Source organism: Sceloporus undulatus, chromosome 1 (genome assembly GCF_019175285.1).
Source record: "Sceloporus undulatus isolate JIND9_A2432 ecotype Alabama chromosome 1, SceUnd_v1.1, whole genome shotgun sequence".
Taxonomy (NCBI): Eukaryota; Metazoa; Chordata; class Lepidosauria; order Squamata; family Phrynosomatidae; genus Sceloporus; species Sceloporus undulatus.
Window position 1 is genome coordinate 117,129,436 of NC_056522.1, and position 22,818 is coordinate 117,152,253.

Below are 22,818 nucleotides of genomic sequence, written 5' to 3' on the forward strand. Positions count from 1 at the left end.
ATTGTGGAAAGCAGCTGGTTTTTTGAAACTGGATTTTTGGGTTGATTTTTTTTTCCTGGCCAGAATCCTAGCAACAACTTCATGCTGAGCTGCACACAATGTGAAAACAAGAAATTAGGTCTGAGTTACAGTTTATGTGATCAGCCTATCATCTTACTATGGTGATCACAGTGGTGTTTCTATTCTTCTAGAAATGTTTTTATCCATTGGCATTGAGTACCCAAGAAAAAGAATAAAAAGAGCCACTAAGGGGTCATTCCCACTGGCAGCTTGAATCATTTCCTGATTCGCCTTTGCTCCATTTTGGAAATCAATTCTAAAAGGTCCCTTGTTCCCACTAAGAAAGGGGGTCTTTTCTTTATCCCAGTGTAATTGCTTTTTTTTGGCATGATGGTCATCATTACTGGTAGTGCCGCTTCAAAATCCCCTGTCAATCATCTGTGACATAAGTGGCAGCCCGGCTTGGAAGTTGGGGGGGGGGGGTTGGATGCTGAGAGAGTGTGACCCAAGGCTGAGAGAGTGTGAAACTCAGAGAGCAAAGCCAGGGAGAATTCAGGCAAGGCTGGGAGGAGGGAGAGAAGGCCGGAGAGGATGCAGGCAAGGATGGGGAGGTTGGAAAGAATGCTGGGGGGGGGGGGGCAGAATCAAGGCCGGGAAGGATGGAAAGAGGGGAGAGAGAAGGCCGGGGAGGATGCAGACAAGGCCGGAGAGGATGGAAAGAAGGCCAGGGAGGATGGAGAGAAGGCTGGGGAGGATGGAGGCAAGGCTGGGGAGGACAGAAAGAAGGATGGGGCTCACATTTAAAAAAAAATAGAATGTTTTAGCAATTACTTGCCTTTGAAATTAGTTGCTAAACCATTCTATTGATTTCTCGATTAATTTAAAAAAACAAAAAACCAAAAAAGCAGCACTAGGGCTGTGTGTGATATCTCTGGGGAAGGATGGTACACACCCCTCTGCCATTTGTCCCCCCCCCCTCAGAATGAATTGATTTTGATCTGGTGTTCCCACGTATTGGACACACTTCAGAATAGATTCCTCTGAAAAGAACCACTTTGAAACTACTATCAGGAAAACCCGCGTTTTTTGCATTTGCCCTGCTTTATCCCAACTGAAATCGGTTGAATAAAGATCAGAATCAATTTCAAGTGAGAATGAGGGTCATATACCCCTATCTACAATTCTCTGCAAATTGTAGTGGGAATGAGTCCTAGGATTGCTTTAAAATTAGGAAGGTTAACTTGGTCAGACTGCCCCTCCTCATATTTTAAAAAGTTATTTCTTTAACAATAAACATTGTATCCTGCTGTACTGCTAATAATAACTACAGAACAAATGTGCTTATTCCATCAGGCAAATAAACATGCTTATTTATTGCTGATTGGGTGGACAACACAACTGTAACTGAAACTGAAAATCGGAATCAAAGAAATTAAAAAAGTAGAGTTTAATTCCAGTCTACAAAACAAAGCTGTGTTAATGCAGTTTTTCAAGGGTCATGTTACTAGACTGATTGGCTTGTTCCCCCCCCACCCCCAAGATCAGTTAAGTAATCAGGATGATTGAGATAATGAAAAACCAATCTTGATCAGGCAAAATCTTGAGTGAGCAGATATTTTTTGGAAGCAGAGAGATCTCTTCTAGACTGTATACTTGCCTTGTTCAAGGCAGGGGTGTTCCAAGCATTTGTGTGTAGGTAGTGGTGGGCTGCACCAGGTGACATTTGCCTAAGGCACGCACACACACACACACACGTGTGTGTGTGTGTGTGTGTGTGTGTGTGTGTGAGACGTTGTCAGCAAAGCTTGAGCAGCCAGTCATGAGTTAGTGTCCATGCAGTATCCATGAGCTTAGGCTATGTTTGTATGTAAAAACAGTCTTTCAATCACAGCTTGCTCTGAGGTCATAGACATATTTGTAAAAACTGCATAAAGATTGGCTAAAAGCCTTTCCAAATACTGTGGTCCCTTCCCTTATGTGGAGATCCATTCCAGACCCCTCCCCTTGTAAAGGGAATTCTGTGTATGCTCAAGCCCCATTAGAATGAATGTATCTTTCTCCATAAAAGTTACTGTTGGTTTTACAGTGTTTGGCTCTGACTGGAGTGATTACTGCAAACTGTAAAGAAGAACATACACACTACCTAAAATATTGCAACTGGTTTGTAGAGACACTTGGGGCCCTAGCCCTTATACACTTAGTTGTTGTTCTATGCCTGCAAGTCATTTTTGACTTATGGCAACCCTAAGGCAAATCTATCATAGAGTTTTATTGGCAAATTTCTTCAGATGGGATTTGTCATTGCCATCTTCTGAAGCTGAGAGAATGTGACTTGCCCAAAGCCACCCAGTGGCTTTTATGCTCTAGCAAGGAATCAAAACCTGATCTCCAGAGTTGTAGTCCAACACTCAAACCACTACACCGTGCTGGCTCCCTTCCAATCAATTAGTTAATCTTTTTAATGGTAATCATTTGGCTCCTCAAATTAAGTATATATACATTTGAAATTGTATTTAGAAGCGATTGCAAGGCTATGTATTCCTCAAGACACTTCTGTCACAACATACAACTGCAGTGGATTTTCTTATTGATCAAATTTAATGTCCACATAGTTTTATGCACTTTTTATACACTTAAGGAACATGATAAAAGGCTAAAAGCAGGGCATGTATTAGCAACAAGGGGCTTTCTAGGGTTGGAAGGTGAATGTAACCTAGGTCTTTAAGGAGGTCTTGTCACATGGAGATTGCAGCATTTGTCAGCAGGGCTGATTGAGGAATCTTACTCAGGACTAAGTTGCAGATGATATTGGAAATGTTTTATGAAAGAAAATTGCCATTGAATTACATATATTCATTTTTATATTCAGTGCTTTGAAAAGTTACTTTCAGAATTGTGTCTCCCAGACTCCTCCAGTGAGCATGGTCTTAGTGTCTGGGGTACTAGGAGCTGTACTCTGAGAAAATAATTTTTGTAAGCTTTGCATGTAACTAATGCAGCACATGATACAACATATTCTCTATCAAGAGAGCCAGATTTTTGAACCAAGGGAAGTTTGTCTGAACTCTGCACAAATTTAAATATTCACCACTTGCATTTGTCTGTGCATTATGTCTAATTGGTGGGATGGACAAAGATTTACTGTCCACTATATTTCTGTTTTTACCTCAAGTGGGTCTGCCATTAGGCTGAATTGTATACCATTCTCAGGCAGAGGAGCACATGTGCCTACTATGGTCTGAATAAGTGACCATATGCATTATGCTAATCTCTGGAACTAGTTACTCTAGAACAGGGTTTCTCAACTAGGGTTACCTGGAATACTAGAGTTCCATGAAATATTTCTAGGAGCTCCATGAGAGATTGTGTTGGGGGGGGGGGATCAACATTTTTTTTCATCTGTAGATATAATAGTTTTTATACATTGCTTCTTTGAGATCTGACAATTATTTCAAGGGTTTCTCCAGGATAAAACACTTGAGAAAGGTTTCCCTAGGATGGTTTCTTGCTGAACAGGATGGCACTACCCTAAACAAACCAATCTAGGAAATCAATTCCCTTTTTTACATGACCATCATTGTCTTCAGTGCATTTTCCTGTCCCAGCTAGATGGGCATCAATGACAGATAACCAAACTGGGACTAGAGACAGGAGAGGGGAAAAACAACAAAATATATTGAAGAATCAGCACAGCATAGTAAAGTGCTAGAAATGCTGGAGAAGGGTAAAAGAGACTCAGGTTCAAACTCAGCCACAAGGTTTGCTGTACAACACTGTGCCAGTCCTAATGTCCCAGTTTAAGCCTATATCCGAGTAGCATTGTGAGGATAAAAGGCTGAACCTTTGGAACTACCCTGATGTAATATTAAATAAACAGACATACATTTATATTTGCATCCTTTGAGCTTCTGAATTTTGTGCCAAATATTCTCCACACCTATTCCAACTTGCTTTTACAGTTATACTGTTTTAACCTGGACTATTTTAGAGGCTGGATGGCCATCTGTCAGGGATGCTTTGATTGTGAGTTCCTGTATGGCAGGGGTTGGACTGGATGGCCCTTGTGGTCTCTTCCAACTCTATGATTCTATGATCATCATTTTTAAAGGGTGTGATTATCAGGATCCTGATTGTTAGTTCCAGTAGTTCATCATGTGGCTGCAGTCCTGATTAGAACTTATTCTGAAATTGGTCTCAGGGCTGTGTGTTATCTTCTGCTCTGGGGTGGGAAACATGTGGCACTCAAAATATTGAGTTGCAGGCTCCCAGCATTCCTCAAGACTGGCTAGGCTGGCAGGTTGCTGTGAATTGCAGTCCAACATCTGAAGCACCAGATGATTCCTATGCCTGTTCTGTTCCAACACATTAAAGGACCATCAGTGTTCATCATGTGCTACCAACTAATAACATATGTTTGCTTCATAGGCAGTTTGTAGATAAAGTAGCAAACATAGATATATTGTCATCTTCATTATCATCATCATTCATATGGTCATATATATGTATCTGTGAATTGTGCAAGGTGTTTAGATACGTCTGTCCCAACTTGACTTCTTGGCTTACTTTCCCCTTACCATCCAAAGAGCTTCTTAGCATCATCAGAAATGATGAATAAAAAATGGCAGTAGCCTGTTAAAAGACAGATGAAAGTTGTAACTCAGCAGTTGCATTTTGCTTTGTGTGTTAAATATACTGGTGCTCTATAATGAGATGAATTCTGCTTTTTAAACCCTGCTTGCTTGTTTTGGTTATAGGAAGGAGCAAGAGATTGATTCAAAAGATGCTATAATACTGCATCAGTTTTCACGGCCAAATAATGGTATCCCCAGTTTATCTCCTTTCTGTTTGAAAATGGAGACCTACTTGAGGATGGCTGATTTGCCCTACCAGGTAAATATGTGGACATTATCTTGTATTTTGGGGTACTTACAGGTATATTGATGCTACCTATCACCTAGGCAATTGGCATGTTCATTTCTTTAAAAACTAGTCCCAATATGAAAATGCTCACATAATACAGCTATCACACAGCTGAGCCATATCATAGCACACATAGTGCACATCGAGAATCCCCCAGCCAACATTGCCAGTGCCCATGCTGGATTTGGGATCCTGAGAGTTGTGGTCCAAAAGTAATATTTTTATTTTTGTAACCTCTGTTTTAAAAATACACTCTATTATAGCTGCTGTCATTAAAAACAATAATTCTGAAAGGGAAAAAAGGAACACTTTCCAATTAAAGCATACACATTTCTACCTTTGCTCCCAGTTTAGAACCTTCTTGCTACTTCCAGATTTCACAGAGATGTAGGCTCCCCTAATCCTTCCCTATTGACAGGGTAACTGTTTAGGGTTGCAGCTTATTGCAGTTATTGTAAACTGCTTCAATCCTGTGGGAGAGGTGAAATATAAATAAATAATAATAATAATAATTATTATTATTATTATTTGTAGTCATCACACAAATTCAGTCTGCAATTAAACTTTGCCTGATCCAAACAGCAACTCAAGGTCCCTAGAGAAAGAAATGCATGGAGATTATCATGCTGCCAATTCCTGCAGGGATAGATGCAGGTTGTAACCATAACATATGGATCTTATCAGACAGTCTGATCGATGGGTAGTAGGCAGCCCATATCCAATCCGGGTTTCTCCCATAGCTTATCAAGAGCAGGATTTCCCCATTCTTGAAAGCTGCATGAGAAGCCTGGGTTGGATATGGGCTGCCTACTGCCCAGTACAGGGCTGTCTGATAAGATCAGTCTCTTACGGTTACAGCCAGTGTCTATCCTGACGGGGAACTGGTGGTGCGATAATTACCATGGTCAGAAAGGTTATGAAAACAATAGAAAAAACTGAGTGAATAGGCAAGAGAAAATGTGAATAACTGCAGCAGAGAGTTTACTGTAGAAAAACACTCTCTTTCAAAAACAAACAAAGCAGAATCATTGAGATCTGCCCAGGACTTGCCTACACATGCCTGATTGTATTAGTACATTGTGTGCATGGCTTTTTCCATTTTGTTGTTGCAGGGAAGTCCAAATGCTGTTGAAGAGCAATTATTGCATCATTATCTTCTGATTATGCTACTGTTTTTGATTTTTGTTATATCATATGCAGAGAAAGAAACTGGTTGTGTTTGTGTTAATATATGCTTTGAATAGACTGTCAACTAGAATGCAAGCTATTCTATGAGATCAGTGCAGAGCTAGTGTAAGGAATGCTATGCACTGCAGTTTAAAATCATCTGGAGGATGCAAAATTCCCATTTATTGTCATGCAGGAAGATGAACATGACTGACTCCTTTCTATGCATTGGTATGTGTGTCATTTTCTTTTTGCCTTTGTTTTGGTGCTTGCCTGCTTAGAGCTACTTTGATGGGAAACTTTCCCCTCAAGGGAAAATGCCATGGATTGAATACAATAGCAAAAAGGTGTCTGGTACAGAGTTCATCATTGATTTTTTGGAAGAAAAACTTGGAGTGAATTTAAACAAGCACCTTGGTCCACACGAGAGAGCTGTTTCTAGAGCAGTGACAAAAATGGTGGAGGAGCACTTCTACTGGTAAGTTGCCACAAATACTGAGCATGAAGGTTTGCTTAAGGCTTATGACTCTAACCAGTTTCATTTCTTTCAGGTCTTGGATCATACCTTACAAACGCAGGGTAATCAGTAGCTTTTCATTTTTCAGAACATGATTATTTTGATTACTGTGGGCAAATGGTTATGTTGATTAATGTCAAGAATAACTTGTCAGGGGCCATGTTCTGGCAGTGTCTTGGTTAGGCATGTAGCTAAAAGGGGCAAAAAAAGGGCATTGCCCCTCAAAATAAGAATTCTGCTCCCTAATAAAATTTTCCTTTCCAAATTTCTAGTACTGCAGACAGTAATACTTTGATGTTTCCCACTCAAAACTCTTACATTTGTTCTGTTTGCACAAAAGAGTTGGTAACTATGCCTGCCTCTTTTTTTGGATGACTAAACTCTTAATTTTAAATGCACAACTGAAGTTTTAAGTTACGACCATGCTAGAAATTTGGGGACTGAAAGGATAGAATTCATATTTGGGGGGAGGGGGGGCAATGGCTTCATTCATCACTCGCATTGCTATTTCTCTGGTCTGAAGCCAGCAGTGGACAGGGACAAGGCCCAACATAGGCAAATCCACCCTTTTCTGCCACCTATTTTTTGACACCCTTTCCCTCTGTCTTTCTCTCATACCCTTCTTGCCCTTCCCCCTTCCTCACCACCTACCATTTCCAGGGATGGGATAGATGAATGGATCACTTACAGAGAATGGTTGGAATCAGTCCAGAGGCCACATGAAATCAAATTATGGGCTGCCTGTGGTCCTAGGGCCCCATGTTGTTCACCTTGTCTTACTACAAAATAATGTAATGCAATTTAATTTAATTCAGTTTATATCTTGCCTTTCTACCAACATGGGTGTCAAGGAGCTTAGAATATAAATTGAAATAGAACACAGTTAGAACAAGGCATAACACAAATTTTTTAACAAACAGATAAACAGTTATATTAAAAATACTGATCAAGATCTTGGTTTATCAGACATAGCTACAAGGATGGAGCTACATCATCACAGCTATGTTGGATGATTTGACTCCCCCAAAACACACTTTGGCAGCCCAGCAGCTTCACTAACCAAAGGAGTTGTGAGGCACCGGAGAGCAGGATGATGAATGATATGACCAGCCCCATCCCACCAGTACGGCATGGCATGAAAAACAGTGCCAAGATCCCCTGCAGGTCTTGTGGCAATTGCTTTTCACACCATGCCTCGCTGGTGGGAACAGTGCGGCCATTGTTCAGCATCCTGCTTTCCAGCACCTTGGAACTTCTTCAGTTAGTGCAATTGCCTGTTTTCTAAGGTGGGTTGGAGGGGGCATTTGTGGTGGATGGAATGGTGACATGACCATAAATATGAATTGTAATGTTTACGATGTTATAAGTCTATCTTTGTAATTGTTGTGTGCCTCCAAGTCATTTTTGACACATGGGCTGCATCCACACTGCAGAAATAATCCAGTCTGACACCACTTCAACTGCCAAGGCTTAAGGCTATGGAATTCTGGAATTTGTAATTTGTTGTGACACCAGAGTTCTCTGAGAAAGAAAGCTAAATGTCTCACAAAACTGCAAATCCCAGAATTCCATAGCACTGAGCCATGGCAGTTAAATTGGTGTTGAAGTGGATTATTTCTGCAGTGCGGATACAGCCATGGTGACCCTAAGGCAACTCTATCATAGGGTGTTCTTGTCAAGTTTCCTCAGAAGGGGTTTGCCATTGCCATCCTATGACAGAGTATGACTTGCCCATGCTCAAGCAGGGATTTGAACCCTGGTCTCCAAAGTCATAGCCCAATGCTCAAACCAGTACACCACACTGGATGCAATGGTGACATGACCATAAATATGAAAGGTAATATTTGCAATGTTATTGGTTTGACTTACAATATCATAACAGGATGCCAGCAATTAATTTAGAGAAAGCTACAAGCTATATGTTGCATAGTTACAGCACTACTTTAACTGTCATCACAGCATCTTATTTTGGCATTTATGAGGTATTTTGACAGAGAGCTCAAATGCCTCACAAAACTATACATTGGAAGATTCCCTAGGATACATCCATGGCTGTTAAAATGGAATCATGTTGCTATGATTAGTATGAAAAAGACCATAAAGTAATTAAGAACTTAGGTTTCTGGACATTGCTATGCTGATTCTGCAGCAGAATTACTGAATTTGTTGATGTCATTCCAAAGTCCATGTGTGAGCTCCATCATGAGAATTCTAGGTATGTAAGCTTCATCATGTACATGATTTTGCCCATTCATTTCAACGTGAAGGATAGCTCTGCATCAGTGTACTGATGAATACCAGGTACTGTGGACTCTGTTTCAGAGGAAAGAACTGGCAAAACTGAGTATTCCTTGCCTAAGAAAACCCTATGAAATTCATGGGATCACCATAAGATAAAAGGCAACTTGAGGGCACACAAAGACACACACACACACACACACACACAGGGGAAGGCATAGCAGAGAACTTCATAAAGATTTTATATTCCTAGAAATTAACTGCCATGAAGTGTATATAAAACAATTGCTTCTTGACATGGGCTTCTCATCTCCCATAGATCAGTTGATTTTATATTTAGTTTTTATTCTGTCCATTTCTCCCTCCCTCCCTCACTTGCCACTAGTGCATAATATATGCTTTCTCTTCATGTCCAAGAGAACCTGGCTCAATGTTGCTGGTGGCCCTGTTCAGACAGGCACAAGAGACATTTCTGCATTTAGGTTTGTACCCATTGTCATGTTGTGTGACCTCTGATTTCTAGTAAGGTTGTGTCAAGAATCAGGCAGACCTCCAGAGGTTGTTAGATTTTTGCCTAGGATAGTTCATGGAGAGGAATGCTGGGAGTTACAATGCACTCAAGAAAACCTAGAGGCCCACACAATGCCCACTCTGCAATAGGTTGGAACGCAACAGAAATTCTGTTCTGTCCAGCACTGTGTGCCTGTATGTAGGCAGAGTGCAGAGTGACTACTTAGCTGTTCTCCTGAGGACACATTTCTATCATAGTTGTGTAAACATATTGAACTTCTAAAGTGTGACTGTTTGCCTCAGGTTTGACCAGGCCCTTTTGGAAAGTCTTCTCTATGCTCAAGAGCAAAGCTTAGAAACCTTAACTTTTTGGTTATGCTGAATGTGAGATTCTGGGAACTGTAATTCCAAAATGCAACTCTTTTGAGCTCTGACTGAGAATTATCTTGAATGCTGATGTTCTCTGTTTGCATATATTATACAGTGGCTTCTTGATATCCACTGGGGGTTGGTTCTAGGACCACTCATGGATAACAAAATTTGTGGATGCTCAAATTCCATTAAATACAATGTCATAGTAAAATGGTGTCTCTTATATAAAAAGGCAAAATCAAGGATTGCTTTTTGGAATTTATATTTTTAAAAATATTTTCAAACTGTGGATGGTTGAATCTGTGAATAAAGAATCTGTGGATATGGAAGGCCGAGTGTATACACATATATATGCATACAAACATAAATATCAGGAAGAATATCTCGTCTGTAAGAGCTGTTTGACAGTGAAATAGACTGCCATGGAAGGTGGTGAACTCTCCTTCATTGGAAGCTTTTAACAGAGATTGAATGGGCATCTTTCAGGAGTGCTTTAGTTGTTTATTCCTGGCAGGGGGTTGGACTAGCTGGTTCTTGCAGTCCCTTGCAACTCTGTTATATTGTATAGTATTGTATTGCATTACATAGAAAATGTAGTGAAATGCATAATGTAACAAAATACATATAGGAAAAGGTAAAGAAATGTATTACACCCATCAAGTATGAGGGAAAAAAAATTAAAGTCAGGACAAATGTTTATAGATGAAATTCTTGTCCTCTTTTGCAGCGCTATGGAAATTACACCAACCTTGGCTCAAATTATCTTAAAGATCTTTTCTTCTGCTCCTTCTGTTCTGCAGTAAGGATTCAGGAGGATGCTGGGAGGGTTCCTCCCTTTTATTACATTACTCTCCAACCACTTCCTTGTTGTCTGCCTGAATTATCCATATCGATGTCTCTTGTGCTCCACTTTAGCAAGCAGTGTGGCTTCACAAATAATTAAAGGTCCAAGCCTCAAAAGACTTACATTGTGCTGGCAAGACATCTATCCCTTTCTCTTCTCTTTCCCAGCACTCACCTTGTGGTCTTTTCCAAGTCTATGATTCTATGATTCTTGTCCACTCCAGGATGCTTTACTTTTGAGTCACTGTATGAGCTGGTGCATCATCTCCTAGGGAGCTTTGTGAAGCAAACAGACACACACACACACACACACACACACACACAGAAACACACGCTCCATATTCACTCCCCCTCTCCTTAAAATTAATAGTATAGAGCACTTTCTGTACTTGGACTGCTCTCATTTCTGTCAGTGTTATGTTAGTAGACCCACTTTGCACTATGCAATGATAACACTATGATCCCACTTTTACTGCCTTGGCAATATCCTATGGAATTCTGGAGTTTGTAATTTAGTGAGGTCAAAAATCTCTTTGACTGACTATTCTAAATGCCTCTCTCTAAACTGCAAATCACAGGATGCTATAGGAAGTTTCATGGTAGTTAACGTGAAATCATAGGGTTATAATTATATAATGTGAATGGGCTCTGCTGGGGATCCATATTCCAATGCCACGAATTTCTGACTCCCTTATCACCACCACTATCACCATCCTGCCAAGTGTTCTACTCATAGAATCATAGAGTTGGAAGAGACCACAAGGACCATCCCATCCAATCGCCTGCCATGCAGGAACTCACAATCAAAGCACCTGAGACAGATGGCCATCCGACCTCTGCTAAAAACCTCCAAAGAGGGAGACTCCACCACTCTCGAAGGAAGTGTGTGCCACTGTTGAACAGCTCTTATTGTCAGGAAGTTCCTTCTAATATTTAGAATGTCTGACAAATGCCTAATCCTTAGAATGTTTGACAAATACCAAAACTAGATGGTGGAAAGGAGAACTCTGTGCAGTTACATCAGTGGAATGGGAATCCTCTCTGGCTTTTAGGGTGCATCTACACTCTAGAAATAATGTACTTAGACACTGCTTTAACCACCATGACTCCATCTCACAGAGTTCTGGGAGAACTTATAAAACTACAAATCTACTTTAAAGTGGTGTCAAACTGCATCATTTATTATTATTATTATTATTATTATTATTATTATTATTATTATTATTATTATTATTATTATTATTATTATTTCTACAGTGTAGATGCATCATTAGACTAAACTGTAAGGGAACTATCCAAGGTGCTGAATCTATTTTGAGCCCAACCTTGGATAGATCATCTAAAGTTCAAGGTAAAATCCAGAGGAGAATCATTGTCCTATTGGTATGGGAACCACCAAGTGCCACACTGTGAAGACCTCTTTTCATAGAATGAATCTGATCACCCTACGTTCATTCCTTTCACCAGACCTCGATTGCAGTTCCCAGCATTCCCTAGCTAGCTTTCTGGACAGTTCTGGAAACTGTATAGTCCAAAAGGATTTTTTTTCCTGAGGTCTGCTCATCCACTGCATGGGCTCCTCTATTCTATTGTTAGGGTAATATACAGTTCATCTTAGTTCAATAACTGTGAAGAGATGACAGAAGGAAGCAGTGGGTAGGCAGAAGAGCCTTTGTAGGGTAGATGAACTGATTTGATCCCACTTAGAATATATAAATATTTCATCCAGCATGCATGTTGATGGAAGACTACAGGATGCTGTTTATCTCTCTGTCTCTCTTTGGGCTCTACTTCCCGGAATAGTCCTCTTAAAGAGGCTGGGGAGGGCATTTCTGAGGGCAGAGCTGCGGCTAGCATCTTCCTTGCATTTTTAGCTTCTGAAAGTCTTTATTAATATGCTGTGTTGACAAGCATGCCACTAAATCCAATAGCGTGGGGTTCTCAAATATTCAAGTGGAACTCTGTGAGTGATAATTAGTAATCTCATTAAAGCCAGCTTTCTTCTTCGTGGTCTCTGCGAATCATACAAATGGGTTTCACTGCGCCTGCGCAGTGCTGCTCGGAACCTACTGGAATCACTGGGCAGAGTTTACTCTGCAACATATTGAAACTTTTTGGGTAACTCCGCCCACCCGTTATAAGGCCCCTGCCTTCCGCTCTTTTCCCCAGTTCCTTTTTTCCGCCGCGCTAGACTGCTTCAGGGAACTTTCGCTTGCTCGCTTGCTGGAATCACTTTTGTTTTTGACCTCGGACTGTCTCTTGACACATTCTTTGTCTCCCGCCCCGGTAACTTCGGACTTCGGACTGTTGACCGCGTTTCGGATTCTCTCTGGCTTTGACGACTTCGGAAATGCCTGCACCCTTCCACAGAGTGCGACATTTGCGGGGGCAAGATGCCCGTCCAGGACCTGCACTCCTCCTTGTCTGCTGTGCCTTGGCAAAGAACCATGATACCAAGGCCTGCCCGCTGCAGATCCCTCTCGTCCCAGGCCCGAAAAACCGTTGATCCCGGCTCACTTCGGGCGATCGGCCTGGGTAAGGTGCAAGAGGAGGTTCCGGTCATCCTCTGTTCCGCCTTCCGCGCCCCCCGCCTCGTCTTCTCGGGCCAGTGTGTCCGCGTCACATCTGGCAGGGCCGCCTTCCCAGCGTGGTGTGTGCCCGGCCGGGACAACCCCTTCCACCACCTCCGATGTGGCCCTGGCTCCAAACCGCCCAGCGCCACCGACGAACCCTCCAAGCGCCCCCACAAGTCTTCGGGGACTGAGGTAGAACCGCCTCCAAACCCACGAGGTATCGGAGGCTCGCGTTCGAAGAAGGCTAACCGAGCAGGAGCTCCATCTCGCCTCGCCTTCATCCTCCAAGGCATCCAAGGCATCGCGCCATGCTCCGAAGCCAAAAGAGCTGGCTGTGCCTTTGGAAGGGGCAAAAGTCTCCAAGGCCTTCGTCGCGGCAGCGGCTGCTGTCCTCCTGGACCTCCCGGACACCCCTTCTTCCCGGCAGAAAGGTCCCGAAGGCCTGGGGAAGAAGAGACACCATGATAAGTCGGTCGTGATCCTGCCCCGAAGAAGTCCAAGCCTTCCAAGGACGGCCCACCTCCGACCCACCGAGGCGAAGGACAGAGAAGCGCTCCCCCCTCAAACAGGGCCGCGCTTCCACTTCGACAGCTCCACGCGATCCGGACCTGCGCGGGGGGGTCGACGGACTCGGTACCGGCACGCCACCGCCTCAGCCCACCATGGACTTGTCCACGGGACGGAAGACACCGTTCTCCATCTCTCGTCGGGACACCGGTCGCTTCCCACTCTGGGACGACAATGAGGATGATCAGCCCCGCAGACAGGAGATACGACTGTTCTTTGATTCCCAATCTGGCCGGTATTTATCGGTTTCAGAGGACAAGGCCATGAGGGAGTTCACCAGGCTGAACCCCCACCTGCAGACCAACGGCACCTCGTCCAGATCGGTCCCGACCGTATCTGTCTTCGAAGATCTCCGTCCCACCTCGCAGGCATTCACGGTCCTCGACGGATTCATCCCAACCCGTCCGAGATCCCAAGTCAGGGTTATGGACCCCCTCCCTCTGACCTGGACTCCGACGATGAACCTCTGCTCCCGTCTGAAGCTCCTTCCGACGAGATGTGTCCTCTCGGGTTCGGCCTCACCGCAGAATGTATAATCCCGAGCCGTCTTCCCCGTCTGATGACGTCCGGTCCTTCACCGAACACGTCGTCAAGATGGCAGGGCTCTCGACATCGAGCTCGCCTCTCCGGAAGACAACGCGGAGGACCCGATTGAGCGTCGGGTGCACGGACGAGTGCCTACTCGCCTTGTCTGCCTCTCCTCCGTCGCTCCAGACCATCGTGGAAGAGGTCCTGGGACTCCCCGGCCACCCTGTCTGCGCCCTCCCGCAAGGTGGAGTCCGCTCTACAGAGTCGCCCCGGCGCTGTCCTGGTTGGCCGACCACCAGGCCGAACTCTGCGATTGTGGAGGGAGCCCGCACAGCTTCGTTCCAAAGCAGGCGACCTCCCCTGTCGACCGGGAGGCGAAGAAGGTGGATGGACTGGCCAAGAAGGCCTACTCGGCAGCGGCCCTTTCGGTCAAGGCTGCAATTACACCTCCTGCATGGGGGCCTACATCCAGACCCCCATGGAACGGATCTCCCCCCTCATCCCGGACGTCCCGGATGACATCCAGAGGCAACTGGTGGAGATCAGGGACGAGACTCATTCCATTGGGAGTTGGCTCATCACCACTTCCGGAATATGGCAGCCTGCTCAGGGAGGGCCATGTCCGCTGTCCATGGCACTCAGACCCCACGCCTGGTTGAGGGCCTCGGACCTCAACCCCACGGTCAGGTCGGCCACGAGGACATGCCCGCGACGGGACCGGCCTTTCCATGCCGAGACCGACGACTGCCTGAACAGGAAGTTCAGAGAAGGCGGCGGCGAAGAAGCATGGCATGTCCTCGGCACCGGCCCTCCGCTGGAAGCGTCAGCACCCGGGGCAGCCCGCAAGGTCAGTCACGGGGGACTTTTCCGGGATCGGCAGTCCAGCAACAGGCTCACCAGAGGACACCGCTTCCCCTCGCATCTTCCTCCTCCTCGGCGTCGCAACTTCCCGCCTCGTACCGCAATCCCGCCGGCAGGACACTGACCAGGGAAGAAGAGAACCTGAAGGACCAGCGCGCTCGTCCCTCCTCACCCTCTTCTTCTGTGACATTCTGAGGCCCTTTGTTAACACCTGGGCCTCTATAACATGGACTCGTGGTTGTCTCAACATCGTCCGTAGGGGTTATGCCCTCGAGTTCCAAGACGCCCTCCACTGGAGCCGCATGTCCACCCCCCCTCGGAACCTTTTCTCGACGAAGTGCGCGCCTTGCTTGGTAAAGGGGCAATCTCCCCTTTGCCGCCCACCAGTGTCCTCGGGCCTTTTTTTCTCCAGGTACTTCAGGTACCGAAAGCGGATGGGGGCATTAGCCCATCCTGGACTTGAGACATTTGAATTTTTGTTCCGGGACCGTCCGCACTTTCGAATGGTAACCTTGGCTTCCATTCTGCCCTCGCTCCACCAGGGCCTGTGGTTCGCGACCGTCGACACTGAAGGACGCCTACTTCCACATCGGGATTCGAGAGCCCCACCGAATTCCTCGCCTTCGCTGTCGGCTCCGACTCTACCACTACAACGTTCTTCCCTTCGGTTTGGCCACGGCCCCAAGGTTCTCAGAAGTGCATGGCACCGTGGTGGCATACCTTCATCAGAAGGCTTCAGGGTTTTCCCTACTGGATGACTGGCTGTTTGCAGCCGAATCCAAGGCGAGCTACAGAGCCGATGCATCCCTGAGGGATGGGGCGCCCCACCTGCTCGACTTCGTCGTCAAGACAGGTGGTCCGCACAAGACAAGCTCCTCCACATCACGCTTTGGAGATGCTCGCAGGGGAAAAGGAATTGAGGGGGTTCGAGTTCACTGTCACAGGAAGGTGGTCCTCCTGAGGACAGACCACCACCGTGATGTATTACATCAACAAGAAGGTGGCACCAGATCCAGGACCCTGTTCGACCTCACGCTCCGCATCTGGGATTGGTGTATCCAGAGACGCGTCCCCTCCAGGCGAGCCCACCTTCCCGGGAGGACAACGAGTTGGCAGACCGACTCAGAAGATCTCCATCGTGGTGCCACGAGTGGAGGCTCCATCCCGAGACGGTCCAGCGACCGCTCGAACGGTGGGGAACCCCCCGGATCGACCTCTTCGCGACCAAATGGAACAGCCCTGTCCCCAGTTCTGCTCCAGGAAGCGATTGGACGGATACCTCGGAGACGCATTCGCCTTCCTCTGACGGGGACTCCTCTACGCCTTCCCTCCGTCCTCTCATCATCAGAGGGGTGTCCAAGATGTCAACAGACCACTGCGCATGCGATCCTGGTCACCCCGTGTGGCAGAACAGCCGGGTTCGCATCCCGTCTCCACCCTCCAGGAGATGCTTCCTCCGTCTCGACCCTCGTCCGGACCTGCGGTTGATCCAGGACGGACGGATTTCAACCCGGACATCGAAGCCTACCGCTGGTAGCCGGAGGATACAGCCCTGACGGCTTTGCCGGAGTCCGGTGAGGAGGTGAGCCTGGCTGCAAAAGACTTACACCCAGGGGCCTAGGCCCTGAATGGAGGAAATTTGCCTCTTCCTGACCAAAAGGGCTTTCTCCTGCTCAAGTTTCCACTCCAGTGGTGCTGAGTTTTTGATGGCACTTTTTGGATAGGGGCTGTCCTCCATCCATCAAATGCTATTTGGCTGCCATCGTGTTCCAAATACCAGTTCGGGGGGAGGGGTTTCTTTCTTCAAGGCACCTTGGTGAAGGGGTCCTGAAGGGTTGGGCCAACCTGTACCTCCTGTGTCGGGACCACTGCGGCTTGGAACTTGGAGACGTGCTTCAGCTTCTCCAATCAAAGCCCTTGAACCGATGGCCACAGCGGACTTGAGACTACTGACTTGGAAAACCGCCTTCTTGTGGCCTCACCTCGGCCCGCCGTGGCGGGCGAACCTCTGTGGCTTGCGGAGGGACCAGCCCTCCTGAGGTTCCAAAAGGACAAAGTGGTCCTCGGACAGACATTACTTTCTTGCCGAAGGTTGTCTGCTTTCCACATGTGCCAAGACATGTGGCTGCCCCACTCTCGCATCCACCCGACTTCGGAGGCGGAGCGAAGCCTCCACTCTCTTGATGTCAGGAGAGCACTGGCTTTTATTTGGACAGAATGCTGCCTCCATCGGTCCGAGAGACTTTTTCATGCTACTCGGAACCGAAGAAGGGCTTGCCCGTGTCTGCGCAGAGGTTTTCCAATGGGTGGCTGGTACCATCCACCTCTGCTATGAACTGTTTGGCAACCTCTTCCCTGGCAGGGTTCGGTCTGCATTCCACAAGGTCAATGGCAGCATCCTCTGCATTGCCCTGTCGGGGATTCCCTTGGAGGATTTTGCAAGGCGGCGGTCTGCCCAAACCTGACTCATCAAGCATTATAGGTTGGACACCAGGGCCATCCGGACGGCAGCTTTCGGGAGGGCTTGTTGGTTTCAGGGTTGCATTGATTGCACTACTGATGGTTGTGTGTTGATTATGTGACATTGACACTGTTTCATTCTGTTCTATGTCGGTTGGTTATGGGACCGGTCTTGCATGACCTCTTGTTCCCTACTCAGGTCTAGCAATGTTATTGCTAGGTTTAACCTCCATAACAAAAAAGACTGACGCTTTTTATGGTTCAAGGTGTTATTGTAATAAATATACCTTTGGTTCACAATAGCTTTGGTTTCAGGAAACTCCCTCCGCCGCAACCTTAGCTTGTCATCTAAAAACCCATTTGTATGATGCGAAGAGACAAGAAGAAGAAAGACAGGTTGCTTACCTGCTCTAATTGGCTCTTTCCATCGCCTGCTTAGCGGAAAAATTGGAACTGGGGAAAAGAGCGGGAAGGAGGGCCTATAACGGTGGTGGGCGGATTACCGCCCAAAAAAAGTTTCAAATGTTGCAGAGTAAACTCTGCCCATGGATTCCAGTATTTCCGAGCAGCACTGCGCAGAGCGCAGTGAACCCATTGTATGTATCCGCAGATACCACTCGAAGAAATACCGTTACAGGTAAGCAACCTGTCCTTCTCACTCAAGCAACCACTCTTATAGAACCTTGTTATTAATCTACAAGGCAGTATTTTGCTTCAAAAATTTCTCTATTTGCTACTTTGCAGTTACCAGTATTATCATAAAATTGTAAAGTGTTGCACTGAACCCAAATGCCATCTGAGCTAACCTGCTGCTTTGTGGCAGGACCAGTCTACAAACTAGTCTTGCTAGGCCAAGAGTAATAGTCTATTTATAATATTTTATCATATTCTTTTGCTGAAAGGTTCTCAGAGTGGTTTCTGTATAATCAATTAAAAATGAAGTAGTGCACGCCTTCAGGTTTACAGTCTGAAAGGCAAAGTACAAAACGAAAACAGGATGAAGAGGAACCCAGACTTGGAAAAAGAATTGTATAGTTAAAAATGCCATCACAGAGGATGCAGTTCATAAAACGAGTACATGGCAAATAGTACCAGATTACTGAAATAAGTGATCAGTGCCCCATCTCAGAAACCACTCTCCAGTTGAGCCATCCTAGATCCTAGAATGGGGTGAAAAAAATGTACCCCTAGTTGTTCCCAAATGTTCATGTCTTCCCTTCCCATTTGTTTTTTTTTAGGTGAGATGGGTATTTCTGTTCTTAGAATGGAAATTTCTGTTCTGTTCCAGGAGTGGAAATTCTCTTGTAAAACAAAGCATGATTTGATGAACCTTGTTTTGTCCCACAAGTAGCTCCCACAGTGTTTTGAAAACAGAAGTTGATTTATGAGCTTTTTTAGGGGGATGGTAAGGCCCATGATGGGTCCAGTGGCTGACAGTTGACACCTGGAACTTGTCTGCCTTTGTTGTGGGTGAGTGATTACTTATACTTGAACTTCTGCAAAACCTACTTGTTGAATCTTTCAAGACAATTTAGACATTTTATCAACAGACTACAGACTAAATTAAATGTTAGTCCTGCTTAGGATAAAGCTAATGAAAGGACTGGGGTTTGGAAGTCACAACTAACAAAAGTCCCATTGATTTGAACAGGGTTACTCTAGGAAAAAACTTATGTTCCATTTAGTCCTGTTTATAAGTTTAAAATAAAGAATGCAACATGGTAAAAATGTTTTTTGGCTACTTTCTGCCCAATTCTTCTCCCTCCACCCAAATATTCTTCACCAGACGTATGTGACCAGCTATAGCTGTAATGCAACTTTCCTCCTTGGTAGTAGGTCTAGGTTGATAGCCATTTGATGCTTCTTGAAATACTGTACTTTCCTTTTAATTTTCAGGTTAGCACAACAGCATAACAGGACTGTGGACTGTGATGTAGAAAGGTGTCTATACATTTCCATAAGTTTATTTTATCATGTTTCTGTTGTCTAGATCAGAGAAGTGTATTACAACGTGCACTGTTTGTAAGCTGTTCTTCTACCATTCTAGGACCTTGGCATATTGTCAATGGGTGGACAATCTCCATGAGACTCAGAAGATGCTTTCGCTCAGTGGCCCCTTCAGTGACTTGCTGAAGTGGATTTTGTGCCATATAACCAAAGGAATTGTAAAGCGTGAAATGTACGGACATGGCATAGGCCGCTTCTCTGAGGAAGAGATATACATGCTGATGGAGAAGGATATGCGTTCTCTAGCTGGTCTTCTGGGTAATGCACAGTTCATTTTATTATGTATGCCAACTCATTGGCATTTTAAAAATCTTTTAAATGTCCTCCCCACCTTACATTTTCATGTGATTCATATGACCTACAACATGAGGTTATTTCTTTCACATAGGCCCACACAATCTGAGATTTGGCAAGTCAAATGGTTCTATATTGTGGCATGCTAAGACTTTGACCATTCTACCTTCTATTTGTGCAAGAATTGAAACTGAAGGTTCATAACATCCTGCTTGGCTTCCATACTGGGCTAATGGGCTGGTGGATTGTCTTTGATGGGGATTCTGGGAGCTTTAATCCAACAAGTCCAACAAGTAACAATGACAGTCTCTGCCCAGGACCCTCTGATGATGGCAGCTGTGCATCATCAACAGCTAAACTGCTGAAGAAAATATTACCTGTGGATATTTCTAAATATTTTTTATTATTACTAGGTTGTTATTGTCATCATTGCAGATAATTGCCTCCATCCTCCCCGGCCTTAGCTCTGCTGCCTTGGCCTTCTTTCCGTCCTCCTACTTTCTCTCCCTCCTTCCCGACCCTCTTTCTGTCCTCCCTGGCCTTGGCTCTGCCCCCACGGCCTTCTTTCTGCCCTCCCCAGCCTTCTCTCCCTCCTCCCCAGCCTTGCCTGCATCCTCCCTGGCCCTGCCCTCTGAGCCCCCCCTTCTCTCCCCCCCCCCCCCCCCCCCCCCCCCCCCCCCAATTTCCAAGCTAGGCTGATGCTTATGTCACAGATGATTGACAGGAGATATTGAAGCAGCGCTACCAGTGGAAATGACAATTTAGTCCAATACTCATAGCACTGGAGTCTCTTGTAGATGGTGTTCTTATCTGTTTAAACATTTAAAAGGATGTCATATTGAGGATGGAGCAAGCTTGTTTTCTGCTGCTTCAGAGAATAGGACCTAGAACAATGGATGCAAGCTACAGGAAAAGAGATTCCACAACATTAGGAAGGACATCATAATGGCAAGAGCTGCTCAACAGTGGAACACACTGCCTCAGCATGTGGTGGAATCTCCTTCTTTGGAGGTTTTCAAACAGGCTGGATGGCTATCTGTCTGGAGTGCTTTGATTGCATGTTCCTGAATGGCAAGGGATTGGACTGGATGGTTCCTTGTGGTCTCTTCTAACTCTATGAGTACATCTCTTTCAGAAGCATGAATCCATAGATTAGGAGAGATTTCACCATTCCCCTGCTCCTTAGGTTCAGCGTGTTCACTTCTAAATGGCAAAACCTTGAAAATGTCAGACATGATGAGAGGCTTTCATATGTCACATTACATTATATGTATAGTGTTCAGAAATATGATTTTCTCCTTTTATTGTGAATGCAGGGTTGACTCTTTTAACCCTGCTTGTTCCTATAAAATGACAATTTCCTGATGAAAGGAACCTGTACTGATGTGGTGATTCTGAGAATCTGGCCCAGAATTCTAGGATTTGGGCATGTTTTCTGGAATGCATAATGACTCATTCTAGTTCTCTCTGATAGCTTGTCTTAAATTTTGCATTGCTTTCCTTTTGTTGGGTTAATTGGCCAAAAATCCCTGCAGTGACTTCAGTTACCCATTCCATTCTCCAGACTGATTAGAATGCATGCACAAAGGACACTGATGTGATTAAAAGGCTGGCTGCTGAGCTTTATGATTTGAAGATAATAGCAGGGTGCTATTAAGCACTATGCCACTAAGTGAGTGTGTACACAAGGAGGGACAAAGACTGAGTGAACTCCCAGCACAGCCATAAATGCTTTCTGACTCTGTTTTATTTTACAGGTGATAAAAAGTACATCATGGGACCTAAACTTTCAACTTTAGATGCCACTGTCTTTGGGCATCTTGCACAGGCAATGTGGACATTGCCAGGAACTAGACCTGAGAGGCTAATTAAAGGTAAGAAACTAAACAGTGTTGTTTAAGAAGCAGGTTTTGAATGTTTAGTATGCTTCTTTTCTTTGTTACTGGCAAGTAGCCAGGCTTTGAATAATATTGGCTGAAATTCTGTTGGCTGGTTACGAATGTGTTGCTACAGTGGTTACAGAACTACTCAGTAAATCTGGCCCTGGCCCTTCCAGTCCCCACTTACTGGGCAGCAGCCAGTGTGATCAACAAGGGTCAATTCCTTTATTGCTCTCAAACAATGGCATCACTGGGGTTGGTGTCACCCGGCTGTAGTAACTCATGGTGTCACCCCTCCCCTTGATCTCCTCCCATACTACACCATACAGAATCCTCAGCAAAGTTTTTTGTACCAATGTTACTCATAAACCATAATTTCTGTATGTCACTGAATATAATGGTAATAGTTGTGATATAAACAACTAGCAAAATTAAAATTAAATTAAATTTTAATTAAATTGCAATATAATACACACAGTCTATATGGATTTACACGCACATAGTTTAATCAGGTTAAAATGAAAACTTGGTAGAGGTGATTTTTTGAAGAAAATTTTAAAAATTTAAAATGTTTAATTTTAAATTATTTTTTACAAATAAAAATTTAAAATTTATTTAGTTTTCAAAATATTTATTTATTTTTCTCCTTCCATTGAGCCTTGCCCCACTCATACCATCTCTTCAGCGTTTTAAAGGCATGCAGATGAATGCCACAGCCTGTTTCTGCCAAAAGCCAGATGTTTGTGGGGCAGCATGCCACCTGGTGTGGTGTGTATCCCCTGCACCACCTTAGTGATGCCCCTGCTTAGGAAGCAGCTGATTGACAGTCCTACCATCTCCTGTGAGTGATCTTGGGTGCAACAGTCAGGTCCGTTTCACAATCTCTCATGCTGAGGATCACTTGTACAGGGAGTGGGTGGGTATGCCAGTCAGCTGCTCCCTAAGGGACAGAGGATCAGATCCCCATGGCTGCTTCTTAATAAGTGGGGATTGGGGGAGACTACATAGGGACTATGAATACAAAACAGTCATGAATGCATAACTCCAGGTTACACATTGTCAACCCCACAACAGGATTCCC

At 44.9% G+C, this 22,818-nt stretch overlaps 1 protein-coding gene across 2 annotated transcripts in view; it reads left to right on the forward strand.

The window, feature by feature from the left end:
* The window catches only part of FAXC (failed axon connections homolog, metaxin like GST domain containing), a 47,399-nt gene that overhangs the window by 16,341 nt on the left and 8,240 nt on the right, over nt 1-22,818 (forward strand). For both annotated transcript variants that reach the window (XR_006101605.1, XM_042446941.1), the window contains exons 2-5: nt 4,755-4,890; nt 6,369-6,565; nt 19,604-19,821; nt 21,615-21,731. Coding sequence is in view for 1 of the 2 variants with exons in the window: in XM_042446941.1 (XP_042302875.1) it covers nt 4,755-4,890; nt 6,369-6,565; nt 19,604-19,821; nt 21,615-21,731 (668 nt within the window). In the remaining variant the exon portion in view is untranslated. The remainder of the gene's footprint in view (nt 1-4,754; nt 4,891-6,368; nt 6,566-19,603; nt 19,822-21,614; nt 21,732-22,818) is intronic.